The sequence below is a fragment of the Drosophila simulans genome, chromosome X, assembly GCF_016746395.2.
Source record: "Drosophila simulans strain w501 chromosome X, Prin_Dsim_3.1, whole genome shotgun sequence".
NCBI classification, from domain to species: Eukaryota; Metazoa; Arthropoda; class Insecta; order Diptera; family Drosophilidae; genus Drosophila; species Drosophila simulans.
The window spans coordinates 15,294,529-15,314,674 of NC_052525.2; the positions used below are offsets into that span (position 1 = coordinate 15,294,529).

Sequence of the window (20,146 nt, forward strand, 5' to 3'; positions counted from 1 at the left end):
ACCATATTGTACATCTAAAACGGTTAACGGTTTTACAATCAATCACACGAAAAACAAACAAATTGACTAAAAAAAAACGCAAAAACCAGTTTTTTTTTAGTAAGACAAAGCGCTTTTAACGTTTTATAAAAATGACAAACAGTAAATGGTCGAGCTATTTTGTAAATTTCCTTCAGTTTTAGTAACTCCACGAAACCTTCGAGAAAATTATCTTTCCCAAATGCCCTATGCTTCAGTCCTAAAGCGAAATTCAATTTGGTTTTCGAATTAACTTACTGAAAATAATAAAAAACCAACCTTTCGACACCCTCAATACTTTAACCGACTGACAATAACATAGTTAATTATGATAAAAAGTAATATATTCTGTTATATTTGAATAAAGAGTGCTGTAATTATCAAAACATATAATCAATTTTTAACTGTCTACAAACAAACCAAAAATTGGATTGTTAATTGCATTGCTTTAATTTAATGATGTTCGAAGTTATGTTTACTGTGTTGTTTCGTTTTGGTAATTTTTGGCGCACATGCAATTAATAGATTATTTTTCTTATTTTATTGGTATTCCTTTAATGCTGATACATTTGTTTTTAAAGTTGTTTTGATGCTCTCATCATCGGGCGCACGTCCTACAAGTAGGGATAGCCCATGTTGCGTCCGCCTGCCGCCGTTACCGTTGCTGCACCGGGTGGATAATTCTGTGCATATTGTGGAGGAATGCCCATTGCCGGGCCAGCGGTGATCATCAGTTGCGGCTCCATCTGAATAATGTTTTTGTGCTCAGTGGAATCGTCCTCCTTCTCGCGCTGAGCCTCGTTCAACTCCAGTTTGTCCACCTTTGTTGTGTATTCACGCAGAACCTGAAAAGCGTACACCAAATTAGTATGCCATCAGTAGCTATGCAACCAAATGGATGTACCTGAATCAAATAGGGCATGGCGAAGTCAACGATTTTGTGTTTCCAGGCCAACTCCAAGATAACATCAGGGCGCAGCAAGTCGTAACACTGCAAATTCACACATACATATTAATAAAATCAAAAATCCAATTAACATTCATTATTACTCTGCTACCCACCTGATAAAGACAAGCTGCAAAACAATCGTAAGCGTCACGTTCTAGGAACCAACCCAACAACTCCTCGGCAATATCTTGCTTGCAAGATTCGGCGGCGTATTCCATAGCATCCTTGTAGAGTTTGTCCTTTTTGCAGAGCTCAACGCTCTGTTTCCAGCGGTTATTTCCTGAAATTGCAATGCGAATATATTGTATAAGTTGAAAATTGCAAATATGGTTAAGTGCATATGGTTAACTCACCCTTGTACAAGTAGGCGGCAATCCTACGGAATTCGGTAAGTTCGTGCTTTTCGAGTTTCTGTGCCAACGCAATGTTGTCAAAGTTGTCAAATCCATCGATCGAATTGCGCAGACCCTGGTAGTCCTCCTCGTCGATTAAGAGTCCGTTCAGGGCTTCGTTGATTGCCTTGTTATTGAGAGATTGGACTGAACGCAGATAAGGCTTGACGAGTGGCAAATAGCCGGTTTTGGAGAAGTAACTAACAGCACGAGTGTGATCCATCCTGGGCGCCAGCACGAGCAGCATGTCGTTCAACAGCAGCGGCTTGAAGTCCAAATAGAATTCGATGGCCTTGTAGTACAGCTCAATGTTGGCCACCTTGGTGATAATGTCCTTGAAGTGCCCCTCGCGCCACGCCTCCGTGGGATGAGCCATCATGGCCAGGACGGCGTTGTCGTACTCCTCGTACTTATCGTACAGGAACACCAGCTCCGACCACAAATGAGCCGATTCAGCGGCACGCAGAACTTTTGGAATGTTAACGCGAGACCAGAACAGCTCCAAGTGTTCGCGCATTTTGGAAGGTTTGAATTTTGAATAAAGTATAGCTAATTCGGTGAACATGCCCATGTGCGCACGTTCCAGCCCCAAAGCCGACTCGAGCAGCGCAATCAATTCATCGAAGTATCCCCGGTTCTGATAGTAGTTAATCAGATCCTCCAGCTCATCGGCATGCACCACAATGTGCAGGCCACACATCTGGGCTAGCCTAAACTCCTCGGCGTCCACGCAGGCGAAGCACACCTCCTTCCATGTGCGCGTTGAGTTGGCTTTCCGCGCCGAGTCCACGGCCCCTTGGAACTCCTTCAGGTAGACCAAAGTGATGGCTAGACGGGCAAAGTTGCTCACATTGTTATACAGTAGCTTCGCTGCATCGTACATGCCGTCGCTGAAGCAACGGTTGCCAATCTTCTGGATATCGGCATGGTTGGGACCCGAAATGAACTCCTCCAGATCGGCCAGACGTCCAGTGCGCGCATAGGCATAGATCAATTCGCTCTCGATGTAAGATTCGCGTGCCTTCTTGCGTGCCATTTGCAGATAGCGAACGAGGTCATCCCAAGACTCCACCTTGCTGGCCACATCGACGACATCGACGTAGGCGCTCGGATCATCAGCCTTGATGTACGAATCGATAGCCTCCTTGACCAGACCCTGCTGCAGTTGGGCCTTGGCCAGCTGCGACCAAACGGCCGGCTCATTGCACCGCTCGGCGAACTCGTTAGCCCGCTCCAGGTTGTTCACTTGATCGATGAGCACTTGAATGGCCGATGTGTTCACATCGAACTTCTTGAAGATGGCGAAGGCTTCTTCGTACAACTGATTACTAATCGCAATGTTCGCAATGTCCGGTGCATCGTAGTTCTCCAGCCGGTTGATGTAGTCCATGACTCGTGTGCGATCAGCCTTAATGGCTGTGAGAATAAGCAAGTTCTGCAGATTGCGATGGTCGCTAAAGACGGACGAGTCGAGAATAATCTTCTCGAGAAGTTCGATCAGCTCATTGGGCAAATCGGCGGTCATGAATGCCTTGACCGTCACCGAAATGTCATCGGGATCCTGGGTCTCGGACAAAGCGGTCTGTACCACCTGATCGATCAACTGACGCTTGTAGGGATTGCTCTCCGAAAGGACCTCGGCCCAGAGTTCGGCGTCGCGACGACCAACCAAGTAGCGTGCTTCGCTCTTGAACAGTGAATTCTCGTTGCAAACGGCGATCAGCTCGCGGTCGCACAATCCACGCTCGTAGGCCACACACGCCAAATGGGGATCCCGCTTCTCGCAGTAGCGACCGACCACACGGCTATCGTAGTACTGATTCTCCTTAAGAAATCTCTCGGGATTGTTGTTCGAGTCAATGTAGATCTTGGCCAAGGCATTGTGGGTGGCTGGCTCGACGCAGCCCTCGTGAACTCGGGACTCCAGCCAGGGAAGGAGGAGCTTGAGACGGTTGCGCTTCTCGACCTCCTCGACCAGTTCGTCGGTTGAGAATTGTCCCTTGACAACGAGAATTAGATTTTTAATTATGTCCTCACTGCAATCAACATCAAGAAGCCCACCCACTACAACTGGCAAGCGGGATGGATTAACTTTCTGCACATAGATCTCGATATACTTCTGCAGATTGTTACGATACAGGTAAAGCACCAAGTCGTGCACGAAATCAAAACGATCACAAACAATAATTAATGGTAGCTGATCCGTCAGCTTGGCCTCCTTCAAGAAGTTCTTCACCCGTTCGGGATTGTAGCAGTTTGATTCGCGGCAAATACGCTCCACCTCCTTGATCTGATTAGTCTTGCAGGCCGCCTGAATGTATTTGAAGTGCACTTCGGGATCCTGTGAGAAGTTGACAATGCTGCTCAGGAAGTAGAACAGTCCGTCGTAGCTCTTGAAACCTTCGAACAGGTCAATCAGTGCCTTGTTGGTCAGCTGTTCGTGGTACTTGGTGGCAATCTGCACACAGATCTGCAAGTTCTGGCGCAAATTCGCCGTAAGCATTGCCTTCAGACATTCCAGCGAGTCCTCCACCGACAGCGTGCCAAAGAAACTGACCAGCCATTCGGCATTTAGCATGTGCGTGTGCACAACGGCCCGCTTAATGTCATACAGATCCGTGTAGTGCTCGAGGGCGCGCTGGAGCAGTCCAGCCTTCTCGCACAGCTGGGCAATGTGGGCCCGATCGTAGTGGGTGAACATGGCGTTGCCCAGGATGGCGTCGGCCACCTGCGGAGCAGACATCAGATTCATTTCCAGCAGGCGCGTCTGGAGGGCACCCTCGGCGGGTCGGTTATGCTTGAGGGCGTCCAGCAGGAACGCAGTGCACTGCTGCACCATGGAATGCTCCATGAAGATGTCCACAATCTGATTGATGTCCGCCAGTGGCTCTTCCTCGGCCACCAACATAGAGGCGAAACCGGCTCCCTGCTCTGGGTTGCTTCGCATCACGGAGCGCAGCAGGAACACGTAATCGGGCGTATAGTTGACCTTCTTGGCGTAGAGTACAATCTTCTGGAACTGCCCAGTCTCAGCAAAGCATTGGATCACCTTGTTGGGCACATTTGCGCGTAGATAGATGGACAGGGCAAGTGTAAGATCGGAGGCCTTGACCAGATCACCCAACTCCTCGCTGCACTCCAGCTTCTCCTCCTTCAGCCACTTCTCGCACAGCTGCTTCTTGCCCTGCAGCAAGACGGGACGGCACAGCTCCAGAGACTCGAACTTGTTCAGCTTGCCCTGGTCGAGGAGAATGCCAAAGTATTGCAGTAGCGGCGGAGTCGTGGAGCCAGCTGGTGTCTGCACCTGTTGGAAACGCTGGATCGTCTGTGGCGTACGCAGAATGGCCTTGGGCGCCAGGGCAGCAACTTTAGCCGCCTCGGCATACTGGCCGGCGGTAAAGAGCTTGTTGAACTTTCGCACAAAGAGATCTTCGGCACCAGCCAAATTGTTGCGCACGGCCATGCGAAGGGCCAAGTCGGGATTCTGCAGAACGGTGTTGATGTAGGGAATGATCTGCTCCTCGTCGACGGTCACGGAGAGGACTTGTCCCTTGCGATTGACGCCAATGATGCCGCCACTTGCCTCATGCGGTGCGGTAACAAAGATCGTATCGGCCGATATACGATTCATGTATATGCACGTGGCCGTCTCCATGTCATACAGATGTATGTATCCATACTTGGTTATCAAGTAGATGGTGTCGTACTTGGCAGAGACTTGCATTGCCACAGGGAAATCATTTTGTGCTTCCGGCGGAAAGAAGACATCGACAGCCTTCTTGGCAAACGGCTGATTGCCGCTCGGCGGAGCACCAACTTCGATAATATGAAGCTTGCCCCCAGTGGCCGTACGCACTGCAAAGCAGAACAGCGTGGTCGGCTCCTTGTTGGCATCGATTTTGAACGTGGCAAAGCTTGCCGCATGCCCCTCGATCGCCTGGGAGACCTTGCGCTCCACCGAATACAACTGCATGGCACCGGCAACGCGACTTGGCAGTGCCGAAATGCCGACCAGGAGTAGCCACTGCTGGGAGGCATTGCAGCGGTAGTTGATGATTTGACACCCGTTCAGCGATGAATGCCGGTCAAACATCTTTTGCGGCATCGAATCGCCCTCCATGGACCAATGGAACACACTCGTTTCTGTGACCAGAGCTAGCGTATTGAGGGAGATCCACTTCCAGAACACCACATCCTCGTTCATGGTATGCGCCTTCATCTTCGACTTCATCTCAATGTTGAAGATCTGCAACGTCTTTTGCGCTAAAAGAAAAATATTCTAAAGTTATACATGTTCAAAAATGCATAATCCCAGCCGACCGAAAAAACCTTTCAAACCCTGAACAGGAACCTTTTCTAATTATTTGAGGTTTTAAGAATTGTAGACACGTAGTCACATCAAGCGGACCTGTTTACTAAGTCTACGTGACTTTAAGCTAAAATCTGATCCTCTTCGGACATTCTGATCGACTGGACACCATCGGTTTCAGTTACCTTTGAGCGCAATGACCTTGCTAGCTGGATTCATGATAGCCGAATCCGCTGAGATGGGACGCCGCGTGGGATTGGTGGCATCGTTCATGTCAATGATGACCACTTGGGCGGTATCATTCACCTTCTCCCGCACGCAAATAAACTTATCCGATTCCATCGTGAGCGTGCTGAATGAAAATGAATTGGCGTTGATCCCGACATTTGTGAGCTGTGCGTAGTGGAGATTGAAAATGTGTGTTAATTGATAAATCGAAAATCATAGCATACGCACTAACTACACAATATAACCATTCATTATTAATTATTGAACTGGCCTGGATTGACCTACATTTACTATTAGATATTCGCAATACTTTGCTTAAGTTTATAACTAGTTCCATAGAAAATGCACTGTATACAGACTTGAATATAAGGTATGGATAGCATAGTACAAGCTCGACCTAAGCCCCCATATTTTCTGTTTACACGTTGAATTAGAGCTGGAAACCGTGAAATTTCCACAAGAAAAGTAGGGAGCTTATGGATCGGATATAATCGGAGGTAATCGTGGCATATTGGTGGGTTGTACGTATGTGGATATGTAATGATGGTATCCAAAATCCAAAATATTTAATATTACTCACCTGTAAATGCTCCTGAAAGCGGATGGGCAGTGGTTGCGTCATCTTTACTACTACAGTGAGGTCTAGTTATTGACAGACCTTTACAACGTAAATGTATCTTTGCGAAAACAATGCCAATAAGATGTTTTTTTGAATTGCACACTTGGTAACAGTTTGTATTTGATTTGTTTCGATGATTTATTGTTGTTTAATTGTGTTCGAGTTTAGTCGGTTTCTGGTTTAAGATTCGGTTTCCATTGGAACGTTTAGCTGCACGAAAGACAAAAGATTTTGGGAAAACATGTAGTTATGGACAGCACTGATGCGGCAAGAATGAGGAAAAATCCAATTGTGGGCGTTATTTTATTGTTGATAGAAAGTGACAGCGTCACCGGATGAAAAAATGAAAGATAAAGGCCTATATGTATGTACATATGGATGTAAACGCCCTTAAAATAAAACACCGAGTCTCTTATTGTATGCCCAATCGCTTTTGTGCAAGAAAATATATAGACGAATTTATTTTCTACGATTAATCCTTTGTATCGGTATTTTTTTCGTTTTTGCACTTGTCGTGTCGACGGGAAAATTACCAGCACTTTATTTTATTTGAGGTGAGCGAGGGAGAGAGAGAGAGAGCGAGCGAATTGAGAGAGAGTTTGAAAAGAAAAGAGGCAGCATTATCATCAAAAATCGCTGCTCACCACAGAAAAAGTCAGCCATGTTGAGTTGCGCTTTGAACAATTAGTCACTGACTAATACATGTACGGCAATTTTGCTCTTGTTTTTTCCTCCCCCTGTGTGTGCGATGTGCATGAAAAACGAAAATCGAATTTAAATGTCACTGTTTTGCGCCTGATAACAATGGGACAATGCCAGGAAATTAACGAAATTCTGTGTATATACATCCAATTGAGTAGCGGTAATTCCCAATTCACACGCACACAGCAGCACTCGCGCACACACACTCACAGATGAGCGCGCACACTTGCAGTACCGCAATATGCCACATAAACAAGAACATAATTAGATAAACGGTAAATTAATCGGATGCTTTTACATCAAATAAACAAGATTTATATGTATATATTGCATTTGCAAGCGCACACACACACGCACTTTGGCACTTTACATTTTTTCCCAATGAATCGAAAGATATTTTGAGCCCGTATGCTTACTGCAATTTAACAAAGATGTACGCTAAGTTACTATCATACTCGAAATAATCACGTCGGTTTGTTGCTAGATGACGGGCACACACACTGAAGACAAACTGAGCTCTTATCAAGCTCTAACAAATGTAGTTTATTTTTTTGTTTGACTAAATACTGACTGCAAGACAAGGTAGAGGTGTGAAAGTTATACAATTAATGCCGATATATACGGCAAATATGCTATAGCGTGGAGTGAAAAATATCGATACCACATTAATCATTCCAATCGATATTTGTATTGCACGATAATAGTATTCAAATGTGGTCATTATTTCAGTAAATGTAATATAACTTTGTTAGGGACAACAAATTTCTTTTATTATATCCGCTTTATTTACATTTTGCCGATAAGTTTTTGGGTCAATACATACGTGTGGGTAACAGGTGTTATCGATTGATCCAATTGGATATAATCTCCAATTGCAAACCTTATTTTTAGAGCAATTCTATTTGGAAAGTGAAGTTATTTTACCCGTTACTCGTAGAGTAGTGTAACAGGTATCTGATAGACGGGGAACTCGACTATATTATTCCCCATTTTTATATGTAGATTAGTACAGTGCAGGCGCAGAATGTTAAACTGGAAACGGCGCTTTTTGAATGCTTCTCTTAGAATCCGTTCCCTTTTCATGTTTAGTCAACGGTCACACTGTAAGCCCAAACCAAATGTAAATGCTTTTTGCAACGCCCACTCTAACGCCACTCTTGTCGCCATTGCCTCTTGTTAATATTGATTTATTAATAAGCTATATCCTAATTTAAAACAGGCATTAAAGAAATTTTCAAAAAAAAATATATATCTAGTATCCTGTTTAATTATATATAATTCTGATTTAATTTATCTTCGTTTCCATGTTTACCCAGATTAGCTTAATGTATATTATATACCCTTCTCTGTGGCAGCCAATAATAATACAAGTCCCATAGAAATAGTTAGATGGATGATAACTTTCAAATAGTTTGGCACTGTTAAGCTTTTGGTAAAATATGGTGTAATTTTAAAGATAAACCCAATATGAAAATAAAACTAGCAAATCTTTTGAAGGTATATCATTTTTCTTTATAAAATGTTTCATTTTATTCGTGTACACATGATGTCAGTAGTAGAACTTTTTACATTTTCGAAACTGGTTTAAGGCCTAGTATATAAAAGCATTGGCGCAACACAGCCGCAGTTGCCTCGCACATTAGAATCCGGCTATGATTGACCGCGATAATATCGCCTTGTTTGTTCTTTTCGATGCAATAACAAGAGTCATAGAATTCGGTGAACACTGTGCACACCTCGAAGCAAAACTCGCACAGGAAGTGCAGGAAGAGTTCCTTGGAGCACTTGATGAGTATGTCGTGGAGTTTCAGTAGAGTCTTTGCCAGCTTCCATTCCTTTTCGTGGGCCAACACAATGTTGGTCTTCTTCAGTATTTCGGGCAAATTGGTGAAATCTTCGCCAGAGTTTCGTGCAATGGAGCAAATACGTGTATAGGTGTAAAGTAAGTACACCGCAGTGTTGCCGCGATCCTCAAGCATCTTGTCAAACGAAAATATATAGTCGCTGATCCGATTGTGACATAAGTCCGAATACTTAATGCATCCATATGCCAGCGACTCTTGGGCGTCCTTCAGTTCCTGTGGCGTGAGGACCTTATCGCGGCCACGACTCTCCAATTGCTGCAGGGATCGCTTCATTCCCTCATCCAGCAAATCGGCCAGCTTAACCGTATCACCCGATCGAGTCTTAAACTTCTTGCCATCCTCACCCAGAACGACGCCAAACTGTACGTGGTCAACACGATGGCTGAGTGGATTCAGGATGGCAGATCGTTCAGCAGCTTTGAATATGGTGTTGAAATGCGTGCTTTGTCCGGAGTCGACCACATAGATGATCCAATCGCAAAGCTCCTCCTCCAAGCGATGGCGAATGGCTGCCATGTCAGAGGTGTCATACGTAAAGCCGCCATCCGATTTCACGATTGTCAGAGGTATGCCAGTTTTCGTATCGTCTGGCCACATGATCTCGCGTCCTTCATCTACTTCCAGCAGCCCCTTGCCACGCAAGTATTCCACAACGGACAGCATTCGTGATTGGTAGAACGATTCACCCCGTTCCTTCACGCTAATATCTAATCGCTCGTAGATCGTTTGGAACTCCTTTCGCGACACATTGCAAATTAGCTCCCAGGCCTTAATGGAGTTCGGAACACCTTTCTGCAATGAAACCACTCGACTGTAGGCACGCTTTTTGAACTCCTCATCTTCATCGAATCTGCAGGGAAGTATTATTTACCTCGAGCACATCGTAATTAGTTCGCAATGTTACAAGTCTTACCGCTTCTTGGATTCCTTGTAGAACAATTGCAGATCACTGATCGGAGGGCTTTCATTTAGGTAGTTGGGGAATCGATCTTCCAAATGGGCAATCAGCATGCCAAACTGCGTTCCCCAGTCACCCAGGTGGTTGATACGGATCACATCGTGCTGCAGGAACTCCAGTAGGCGGCACAACGACTCGCCAATGATCGTGGACCGCAAGTGACCGACATGCATCTGTTTGGCAATGTTGGGCGATGAGAAGTCGACCAGGACTCGCTTTTTGATCACTTCTGGAGGCGTGACACCATTACGCAATAGATTGCTTAGGGCTGAAGATGCATAATCTCTGCAAAAATTAACATTTTTAAAGTTTAAAATGGACTTTGTGTACTTATGTCACTCACTTGCTAAGGAAAACGTTTACGAAACCAGCTCCGGCAATTTCCAGCTTTTCAATGATTGGCGATGCTGGGCAGTGTCCTTTCAACTCGGTTGCAATATCACGTGGTGCTTTATTAATGCCCTTCTCTTTCAGTTTCTTGGACAATCCCATGGCATTGTTGCACTGATAGTCGCCGAATTTCGCAGACGTACTGTTAACTGGTGCAATTATAACAGGCGTATCTCTGAATTCCGGAAAAGCTGATGCAATCGCCTGGCCAAAGACGCTTTCCAGGTGTTCGGTGATCGAAGAAGATTCCTTGGGCTTCGAGGCGGCGCCGCCGCCGGCATTTGATTCCTCAGCAATGGACTGACAGGGAAATAAAAGACATGAAATTCTTAAGCTGAAACACATTGGGGGCCATAAACTCACCTTCTTTAGGATGAACAGGCGGTTCTTCAGCTTCTTATTTTCAATTTGAAGCTGAACAAGATCGACGTCCAACTGTTCACCACTTTTGGCAGTTTGTATTCTGGCGGCAAGGCCTTGGGTCTTCAGTTCCTTTAAAGCCGGCATGTCATGTCAAAATGTTGGCGTAAATTATCAGCTATTCGCTTACCAGCTCCCTGAGTTTTTTCAGCTCCATATTTAGCTCGGACATGTTTCCAAATTTTGACTTTTGTTGCTCCGCTGATTAATAACAACAACACAACGATGCCACATGGATGGCAAGTAGTGTGCACACGTCGCCTATCGATAACGATAACTGTTGGTGATGTCACTCATCACAGTCACTCCTTAGATGCCGTTTTTCCCACTGGTATTTAAAATATTTTCTCATTTGACAGTTAAACTATGGGACAGACAAATTGTATTGTATGTGCATTTTAAAATCAGCCTTAAAAATGTAGATGTCGGTATGGAGAATGTATGTGTGGCACAATAGAAAGCATTGCTTAGTTAAATGTCAGCTGTGCGCGGTGGAAAAAGCACATCGGATGCACCTAGCACTTATGATTTGTATCGATAGATCGATTTATCGACCACCTCTATTATGATTAATTGTGATTGTTCTTTCGCTTAAGGTGTCTCTTAAAATTTTTTATGTGTATGTGTGCTTAATTAATTTATAGATTTTGTCACCTTTGTGTAAATACCTAAAGTCTAGTGGGGGCGCAACCTAAACTTTTTAATGTGTGCTGCACACAGTCCCCAAAAGATACGTACGTGAAAACTTGGAAAAACAGATGTGTGTAACGCCGCTCCCATTAAAATTAAAACTGCAATGCAGACGGTTTTTTTGTTTTACAAATATAAATAGTGGATAAAAACATATTCACCGGGAACGACGGACTGATACGTCCTATTTATAAACAGGAGATAAACTAGTTTCCTTGCATCTGTGCCACCAAATTGCCAAGTGTCGATGGGGAATTTGTAAAAGTTAAAAAGAAAAAACCATTATGCAGCGCAATGCAAAAAAAAATTTACTTTATTTTCATCATCTGATACGCATTTTGTCTGCATGTTCGCTTGCTTGGTGACAATGGTACTATATATACACCGGTTTTTATATAAGTGAGTCGGCACTGCTAGATAACAAAGTGCGTTCCGATGATAAGGTATCCATTATCATACCACACACGATCATCAATTAGGACATTCCAAATGTTTACCATTGTAGGGGATTTCAACGAGCTGGAAACCGAAAGAGCAGCACTATAAATGCTGTCTCTGCAATCTCTAAACTATTATATTTGATAGACTTTCCTTTGGAATGATTGCAATATGATCCTTGTTATCACTTTCAATTGGTTCAAATCGAAACTAAACTTTATTGCATTCTTATAGACTTGAAACTAACAAGTTGATTCTTTTTAGCGTGCGATCGCTTGCGATTAATATATAAAATATAGTTAAATAGAGCACAGATTCAATGGAAAGTATCAGTACCACAGGTCGGCGACGGAACAACATGCGAATCAATGCCGAAGACAATGCGCTGGATCAAATTACGAAAGAGGTGTGTATTTTACATCCCAAAACATAGCATTAAATGTAAATATTAAAATTGTTACTAACAACTGCAATTTGTACCTGCTCGGTAAAAACAAGGACATTAAAGCCACAATGGTCGCATAAGTAATTCAAATGAAACTGAATTCGGTCTTTTCAGGCGGAAGCGCGACTTGCTGCGCGTCGACAGGCGCGCGCCGAAGCCCGCGAGATTCGCATGAGGGAGCTGGAGCGGCAGCAGAAAGAGCAGGAGATCACCGCCGATCGGGTCTTCGACATGCAAAACTCCACGGCAGTGGGCAGCGAAACCCTGTCGGCGCATCCCGTGCGCATCGCCTACGGCGGACTGTTAAACGTGACCCGTGCATCAGCATCCCGCCGCAGCAGTGAGGACTCCGTGGAGGAGGAGGGCAGAAGTTTTCGCGACTTCAAGCACGAGCTTAAGGTGGGTGCTGACATCGCAGCCATCACTTCGATGTGATTCAAGTGGTTCTGCTTTCAGGATGTGGAGGAGCGGTTTCGCAAAGCCATGATAACGAACGCCCAGTTGGACAACGATCGCGCCTCGCAGGCCTACGAAGTTAAGCTACTGAAGGACAAATGCGAAATAATGGAAGAGTCGTATGCACAACTACAGCGCGAGTTCAAGGAGAAGATGCGTGACTGCAATGCGCTCAAACGCAACCTGGATCGCGCCAATCTCGAGCTTAAGCTAGTACAAGGGCAGTTGAACGAGCGCGACTCGTTGATCGCCGAACAGGGCCTTCTAATCGTAGCAGTTGAAAATGCCGATGGCAGCGATGCCAAGCGAGCTCTAGTGAGTGTCGAGAATGCCAAGGTGCTGGCCTCCGTGCAGGGTTCTTTAGGTGAATATTCCCCATTTGCACCTGGATGAGATCACCTCACAACAGTTCGAGTTCTTTGCAGACGTTAGACTTAAAAAGTTCAGTGACGAGAAGCAGCGGCTGCTGGCGGAGGTGCAAAAGCTTCACGAACAACTTGACGAGTATAAAAGTGATGGAATTTCCGGACGCCGCAGTCTTTCGCAAGGTTCCTTCGGCGATGAGAATGATTACGAGGCCCAACGTACGTGTACCATACTTACTTAATGCCAACTAAACTTTCAGCATGTAAAGTGCGCCACAGTGATTATCCTTTTTATAACTAACCGGTTCTTGCTCAAACTTGAACGATTTGCTAAATTATTATTTGTAGTTTTCATTATTTGATAACATGGCTTAAAGCAATATATATATATATATATATCATTTATATTTCCGATCCCATTGATCGGCCACATTCTCTCGCACTTTTGTGTATCTCCATATATCTTCAGTTTTTTTAAACAATAAATTGTATATAAATATTGCAGTTTGGCACTATAGAGCTGCAACAAATTTGTACTATATTACGAGCCCTTCCTTCTTCTTATACTATCCGACAGGGGAAACAAACAAAATCATTTCAGACCATAAATATAAGCTGCAAAAGGCGGAACAGGAAATCGCCAACCTACAGTCGAGCCTAGCGCGCTCCGAAACTCAAGTAATCCGATACAAGAGCACCGCAGAAGCCGCCGAAAAGGCGGAGGCTGAGCTGAAGCTGGAGCGCCGCAAGCTGCAACGCGAGGTGAGTGGTTCGAATGCCAATCGAAATGAGCAGCTTATGATTCCATTATTATTCCATTTCGTAGCACCGGGAACTGTTGGAGAAGTTGGAGGAAGCTGAAACGTCCAACAACCATTTGTTGAAACGCCTCGATAAGTTGAAAAACGCAAAGAGTGCCATTCTAAAGGACTTATGATCTAAGATGGGAAATGCAATCTCGCCAACCATTGAAGGATCGCACCCGATGACATAGAAAACAGTACACGACATCATCAACACAAAAATAAACATGCTGCAATTGAAATAGCACTTCGGTAGCAATTTAATCGGTCTTAGTGGTAGTAAATCGATAATTTTTGAAGGATAATCCAAAATACTCTACCTTAAAAATATATATATATATTTAAATTAAAATATAAACTAACTGGATAATAATTAACATAAATAATGTCTATATGTGTATATTTAAAGCGCAAAATATAAGTAACAATTCAATTGGTTCAGCATTATGTGTATAAAATCATTCTATACAAATATGCGTTGACAAAATTATAGCAAGAAACCTATCACTGATCCCAATTAAAAGGCCTCTGGTAAACCGGACAAATAGTTCTTTTCAAAAAATACAATATTCTATTGAGTCTATATTTGAATCTTTGAACTTTTGCTAGAAATCCGTTTCATCGGTCGCGATCTCTCAACGGAACGCCCAAGTAAATGCCACATTTAAGAACAATTAAAGTCATCGTGTTTAAATAAATTACATTTATTTAATTTTATTTGTTTTTCATGATTTTACAACATTGCAGCTTAGGCGGATCTCAGTTGTTGCGAATCATTCTCGAGGGGCCACTGAAAAGCATCTAGGATTCCGATTGGGTTTGACGCTCTGCGGACAGAAAAAATGGCAATAATCAGCATTCGCTTTGGATAATAGCTTTTCATCACAAAGAAATAGTTAATAGTTGGTCGTTTGTAAACTTTTGGGGCGGGCACTTTGGGATATATATGTATATTAATATATAAACACATCGCATTTGCATGCAGATCAGCTCGTAAGCGTAGTTAGAAACTTTGGGAACAAAGTTAGATACATAAACTGTCGTTGAGTTTAATGTGAACGCTGGGATAATTTGGGTTTTGTCTGCCGCGGCAGGCACTTACGCCAGTTTTTAAATTATTAATTTGACGGCGGAACACTTAAGCCCTTTCATCTGAAAAATATATTCAAATATGACGCAATATGAAACATAAATTGAACTTCTATTAATCTATGGAGCGTTTGTTTTCAAAGAATGGGTCTTTAAGTGCAGTTTGTGAGCAATTTTGCCAGATTTTGTTTCAATATTCCAAACAGTTAAGAAAATTTTGAATTTAAAGTTTTAGAATTTGTGTGGATGAGTATGAACGCTTCAATGTTGATGATCAGGATTTAAACTGAGTGCAAATATATCAAAATATATATGATATATGCACTAATATACGAATGTTTTTCTACGCGCGACATTACGCCTTTAAATTGGCAACATTTTCGGAGTAAAGTGGGAACACGAGTGAACCCTTTAATTTTCGGTATTTTTCACATTGTCGTTTCGAAACGGTGCTTTTTTCCGAAACTTTTGGGTAGAATATCGTGTGGAAACCACTTGTGGATGACTTCGAAACATTCTGAATAACTCATTGATGACGGTTTCCCCTTGGATTTCCAATTATCCGGAGTTAATTTATATAATGCCTGCTATTTGGCCGCCTAAAGTGCTATGATACGTACGAGCTGGCTTGCCGTTTGCCCAGGGAGTGAACTTCACATGGCTCGCGTCGCGCTTGGCGGCATCCGCACGCAGTCCCGTCTTCAAGGACTCGCGCAAAATGCGAGCGGCGATGTTGGAGTATTGGATGTAGCTGCAATCGGTAATATTTGGATTAATTTTGTTATGTAATCGGGCAGCAAATGTGTTTTTAGTTGCATGAGAACGCTGCCACAATACAGCTGGTGCGGCAGGCACTTATACAATGCTTACGTAATTCCGGCAGCTCTCCAGGCAGTCATTGTGATCGGTTTATTCGAAATATATTCACGCTACACAAAAAATATATAAGATATTCCCTTTCAGAATCCGGTCAGTGTGGCCAACTAGTTTTTCATACTTAACTCGGAAATATACCGTCGATTGTCGCACATATACCTTAAGTACTAGATTAGTGTGCGTCAAGATAGCGACGACGTCTGTGACTTCTGTTATTTAACATACGCACTGTTAGTAACATTTTTTAATCGATATCGAAACTCAAACTTTTCCATATTTAAAAAGCTAATTTACTTATTTTTCTTCTTTTGCGAAAAAACCCTAATAAATATGTTGGATATGCCAAATTGTTTTATTTGAAAGAACGAAGCTTGCTACACATTCATACCTATTCAAATAATTTAGCAGACATTGTTCAACCTGCCTTGCACATTAGAAAGCATTTCTAGAAAAATTATTACATTAAACCATTAACTTAAAAAAAAATATTTCCCAATTTTGCTTGAAATTTGTTTTTAGTTCTAGGCAAGTAATCAAATAACCACCAATGCACCCAAAATAGGATAAGCTTAAGGATATATTAGATTATTTATTTATCATTGACTTTAAGTTAGACTTTACAGATAATATTTTAAAACTTAACAGAAGAAAACACTTAAGTTCTAATTAAATGTGTATATATACAGAACAAAAATTGCTTCAATATTCTTTAACGCATTAAAGAATCGATCTGACAAGTAATTGCTGATTTTATTTAGTTTTCGGTTGACGCACACTTAAAAGCAGAACGCAAAGGGAAAATTACTTATTCTTGCACATAATTAGTTTTCAATATTTTCGACATATTTGAAATAAGTGTTGTAATTACCCATTCTCTAATTAGGTTAACAAGTCCGGTTTCTAAAAGCAATTAGCATTGTATTCGTATATTACATGTTATAAATATGCAGTCTAGCAACTTTAATACAGAGTATACGCATTTTGCACATGCTCATGAATTCCTGTGTGGTATATATATAAAATATATATTGTATGTACATTAATATTTGAAACAAAGCGCCTTGTTGATCCAGACATACATTGTTATAGTTTAATAAATATACTTCTGACTGCACAAAAATGTAATTTATACATTCATATTTGTTTTTATTTCGGTTGTGGGTTTTTTTTTTTTCTTTTTCTTTTAATGCAAATTAGTTTAAATATTACGCTATTATATAATAATTTAGTTACAAAATAGAGCAATTTGTCGAACAGCATCGTCCAGAACCGCCTTTACTATTTTGTCTTTGATCTAAAAGAGGAGGGAAATTCAGTAAGATTTTTTTTCGTATGCATTGCGACTTCAAAATTGAGCAGCTCTTTATTATGGAAACCTTTTTTCTTTTCTTTTTCCTTTTGAAAACCTACCTTGTGAATTGGGCTCTGGCAAATTATCACGTGGCACTAAATGCATAACAGTCGTTTTGCCTAATGGAAGTCCCAGTGCTCCTAAGGTTACATTGCAATGAAGAAAACGACCTTGATAAATTAAGCGCAAGATTTCGGCTTTCGACACAGTTTCGTGGGTCCAATCTGCAAAATATGTGCGCAATAATGTATTACATGGATTTTCGCATTAATAGTCTAACTTTAAAAGCAAAACAACTAAGAAAGAATGGATTTTAGAGGCACATTAGCTGACAATATTTGAACAAACTTCAAAAGTCGCATTTATTTTGAATATCCAATAGATGCAATAAATATTAAATATTTCGTGGAATTATTCCTTCCTTAATTGCTTTCTGTTTGTAATTATTTTGACCACGATTAAAGCGTTCTCAAAATAAATGCAGTTCACGCGAAAAGGTCAATATCATGCCATTATAAATGGATATAGAAATATGTATATTTCACTCTATTTGTATTACGTAGCTTACATACTTAATCGTTAGTGATTAAAAATCATTCGGGGTCAAACTTAACACTGAATTCACTCACCTTCTGGCCAATTATCAAATACTGTTTGTGCAATATCACCTGCGGAATCTGAAGGGCTAAAAATAAACTCTTTTGTTTTACCACTAACAAGAATGAGGCGTAGGTTAATCTGAAAAGCAAACGGATATTATTGCAATTAAATTGTTTTATATGATATAGTTTTATTGCGTTTTTATTTTTGCATTTCATATAGTTAAGGTTGAAGTTGAATATGAAAGCTCAATGAAATTAAAAAAAGATGTAAAGCTACACAACTAATAACTGATAACTGATTTGTATAATAAAACATCTTTGTAAATAAATAATTTAAAATGCAGTGAGTGCATACTGCAGCTAAGAGTTGCGTAAAAGGAATCGAAGGTTGCTTCTAGCTCATGTTACGTTTTACATATATGCACTTTTGCTCAGGTATTTATACCACAAATTGTCGAAGTAACTGGCTGCAACTATTCAATAGCCAGCCACCCACTGTGCTCAATAAATGCCTAAAATAACACTTACTTTATCAGATGGTATTGTTCGGTGCATTTTCTGTGTGGTGGTGGCCAACGGGGTGGTGATATTGGCCTTGACATTGGCGCAACAATGGGTGGCGACCTCCGATGGGCTAAGGATTCCGGATCCGCAACCATCGGCGGCCAATGGGGATGAGGGTTCCGAGGAGGTCATCGTGGGCGAGAAGTTGCTCAGCTGATGATGGGGCTTTCCCTGGTAGCGCAACGATGGGGGCTTCTGGACCAGCGCGTACGACTGTCGCTGATGATGTACGGCTGCTATGGTATCGGTGCAATATGAGTACGGCAAAAAGGATTGCTGCTGCTGCGACTGCTGCTGATGATGGTGATGGTGTTGATGGAGCTGATGATGTTGATGGTGGCTATTGCTGGCCGAGGAGGAGCTCTTCTCCTTATCTTTCTCCCTCTCGGCGGTGGTGACCAGTGGCGACGTCGCAGACCTTATCGCCCCAAAGGAACCAGAACTGGAGGCGCTCGACGAGGATAGCGAGTACGAGCGCTTGGAACTCAGGGATTTGCGCTTTTGTTGCTGCCCTGCTGCTGCTGCTGCTGCGATTGCGATGGTGTTGCTTTTATCCTGCTGCTGCTGCTGTTGTTGCTGTTGTGGCTTCTGTTGCTGCTGCTGCTGATGCTGTTGTTGTTGCTGAATTGCACTTGCTGTGGTTGTTGGCTTTTCAATCGAAGATGTTACCGACATGGCGAGAGGGTTGCAGTTCGTATTTGTATTTTGTGTGTCTTCAAGTGATTCAATAATTCACTGACTTAACTGCCCATCCGATTTCGAAATGGGCAAGTTTCCAGGTCGTATGTAATCAGCACAATCAATTGCCAATGCCATTTTGCTATTTCCATGGAGCATCGAGCATTTTTCGTTGGCGATACCCACCAGGATTTGATGTAACTCGATTCGATTATTCGCTGGCTGCTCTACAATCGTACATAATAGAATACGACTACATAGCTCGGTTGAAATACACTTGAATTTTAATTGGATTGCGTTCAAATGGCTTTTCCAATGAATCCGATTGTTTTGCTTCTTTTTTTCTCAATGTTTTCTTCATATATCTGCGCACTAATCAGTGTGCATACACATGTATACGTATATATATATGCGAATGTGTTTATGCCCAATTTGGAGACACTAAAATGATGTAAAAACAGCAAGGATTATGAATGCGAACACTCGACAGCACGGATATTACATCAATGCTTTTGGTATGCTATGGTAAGCTTATTGAATTTTTCTCAATTTTATATCAATGCCTTTGTACACACACATACGCATATGCATATGTACGTATGTATGTGTTTGTGTAGTTGGTATTGGATAAAAAAAAAGCACTTTCGCGTTTGAATTTTTTCCCCGTACGCTGAGTTTTCAGCTTCGATTGATGGCATAATCAGCAGGCAGAGAGGATTTGATCTACAATATACCTATGATTCACTTTGGTTTGCTTTTCAACATTTATCTTGGTCCGAGATGACACAATTTTTAATTTTCCTATAACGACACGATGGTAAATACTTATACATACTCAATTTTTGCATTTACAAAATCGGTGTGACCAGCGTGCGAGTGGCGTGAACAGCCAATTCAAGGCGTTCTCCACTGGTCGGTATATTTTCGCATTGCACAGGT

The 20,146-nt window shown here is 42.3% G+C and overlaps 5 protein-coding genes across 11 annotated transcripts; 1 reads left to right on the forward strand and 4 right to left on the reverse strand.

The window, feature by feature from the left end:
- Positions 1-344: 344 nt before the first annotated feature.
- Positions 345-7,853, reverse strand: LOC6726078 (clathrin heavy chain). Of its 3 annotated transcripts, none has more exons than XM_016172527.3 (7): positions 7,673-7,853; positions 6,477-6,725; positions 5,854-6,061; positions 1,321-5,622; positions 1,081-1,247; positions 923-1,009; positions 345-863 (listed from the first exon to the last, which is right to left on the reverse strand). In XM_016172527.3, exons 2-7 carry the CDS (start codon positions 6,516-6,518, stop codon positions 633-635), a joined length of 5,037 nt encoding a protein of 1,678 aa, XP_016039486.1. In that variant the 5' UTR covers positions 6,519-6,725; positions 7,673-7,853; the 3' UTR covers positions 345-632. The 3 variants fall into 3 exon arrangements, with proteins under 3 accessions (XP_016039486.1, XP_016039485.1, XP_016039484.1); XM_016172526.3 differs by having other exon boundaries at positions 7,634-7,853; XM_016172525.3 differs by lacking the exon at positions 7,673-7,853 and adding an exon at positions 7,160-7,252.
- Positions 7,854-8,704: 851 nt separating this feature from the next.
- On the reverse strand, positions 8,705-11,140 carry LOC6739844 (probable arginine--tRNA ligase, cytoplasmic). Its single transcript, XM_002076691.4, has 5 exons — positions 10,981-11,140; positions 10,794-10,922; positions 10,384-10,730; positions 9,996-10,325; positions 8,705-9,932 (listed from the first exon to the last, which is right to left on the reverse strand). Exons 1-5 carry the CDS (start codon positions 11,020-11,022, stop codon positions 8,783-8,785), a joined length of 1,998 nt encoding a protein of 665 aa, XP_002076727.1. The 5' UTR covers positions 11,023-11,140; the 3' UTR covers positions 8,705-8,782.
- Positions 11,141-11,364: 224 nt separating this feature from the next.
- Positions 11,365-14,480, forward strand: LOC6739837 (leucine-rich repeat flightless-interacting protein 2). 3 transcript variants are annotated; one of them, XM_016180951.3, is made up of 7 exons: positions 11,365-11,469; positions 12,243-12,384; positions 12,538-12,822; positions 12,880-13,243; positions 13,305-13,463; positions 13,822-14,006; positions 14,071-14,480. In XM_016180951.3, exons 2-7 carry the CDS (start codon positions 12,298-12,300, stop codon positions 14,179-14,181), a joined length of 1,191 nt encoding a protein of 396 aa, XP_016039489.1. In that variant the 5' UTR covers positions 11,365-11,469; positions 12,243-12,297; the 3' UTR covers positions 14,182-14,480. The 3 variants fall into 3 exon arrangements, with proteins under 3 accessions (XP_016039489.1, XP_039153285.1, XP_016039490.1); XM_039297351.2 differs by having other exon boundaries at positions 11,394-11,446; XM_016180952.3 differs by having other exon boundaries at positions 11,399-11,584.
- A 250-nt stretch (positions 14,481-14,730) lies between these two features.
- LOC6739835 (protein stunted) lies at positions 14,731-16,164 on the reverse strand. 2 transcript variants are annotated; one of them, XM_016180948.3, is made up of 4 exons: positions 16,007-16,164; positions 15,757-15,887; positions 15,150-15,199; positions 14,731-14,874 (listed from the first exon to the last, which is right to left on the reverse strand). In XM_016180948.3, exons 1-3 carry the CDS (start codon positions 16,033-16,035, stop codon positions 15,186-15,188), a joined length of 174 nt encoding a protein of 57 aa, XP_016039491.1. In that variant the 5' UTR covers positions 16,036-16,164; the 3' UTR covers positions 14,731-14,874; positions 15,150-15,185. The 2 variants fall into 2 exon arrangements, with proteins under 2 accessions (XP_016039491.1, XP_002076729.1); XM_002076693.4 differs by lacking the exon at positions 15,150-15,199 and having other exon boundaries at positions 16,007-16,163.
- A 417-nt stretch (positions 16,165-16,581) lies between these two features.
- On the reverse strand, positions 16,582-20,136 carry LOC6739833 (mastermind-like domain-containing protein 1). Of its 2 annotated transcripts, none has more exons than XM_016180947.3 (5): positions 20,043-20,136; positions 18,494-19,648; positions 17,993-18,101; positions 17,423-17,587; positions 16,582-17,306 (listed from the first exon to the last, which is right to left on the reverse strand). In XM_016180947.3, exons 2-5 carry the CDS (start codon positions 19,202-19,204, stop codon positions 17,242-17,244), a joined length of 1,050 nt encoding a protein of 349 aa, XP_016039493.1. In that variant the 5' UTR covers positions 19,205-19,648; positions 20,043-20,136; the 3' UTR covers positions 16,582-17,241. The 2 variants fall into 2 exon arrangements, with proteins under 2 accessions (XP_016039493.1, XP_016039492.1); XM_016180946.3 differs by having other exon boundaries at positions 19,942-20,090.
- Positions 20,137-20,146: the final 10 nt, after the last annotated feature.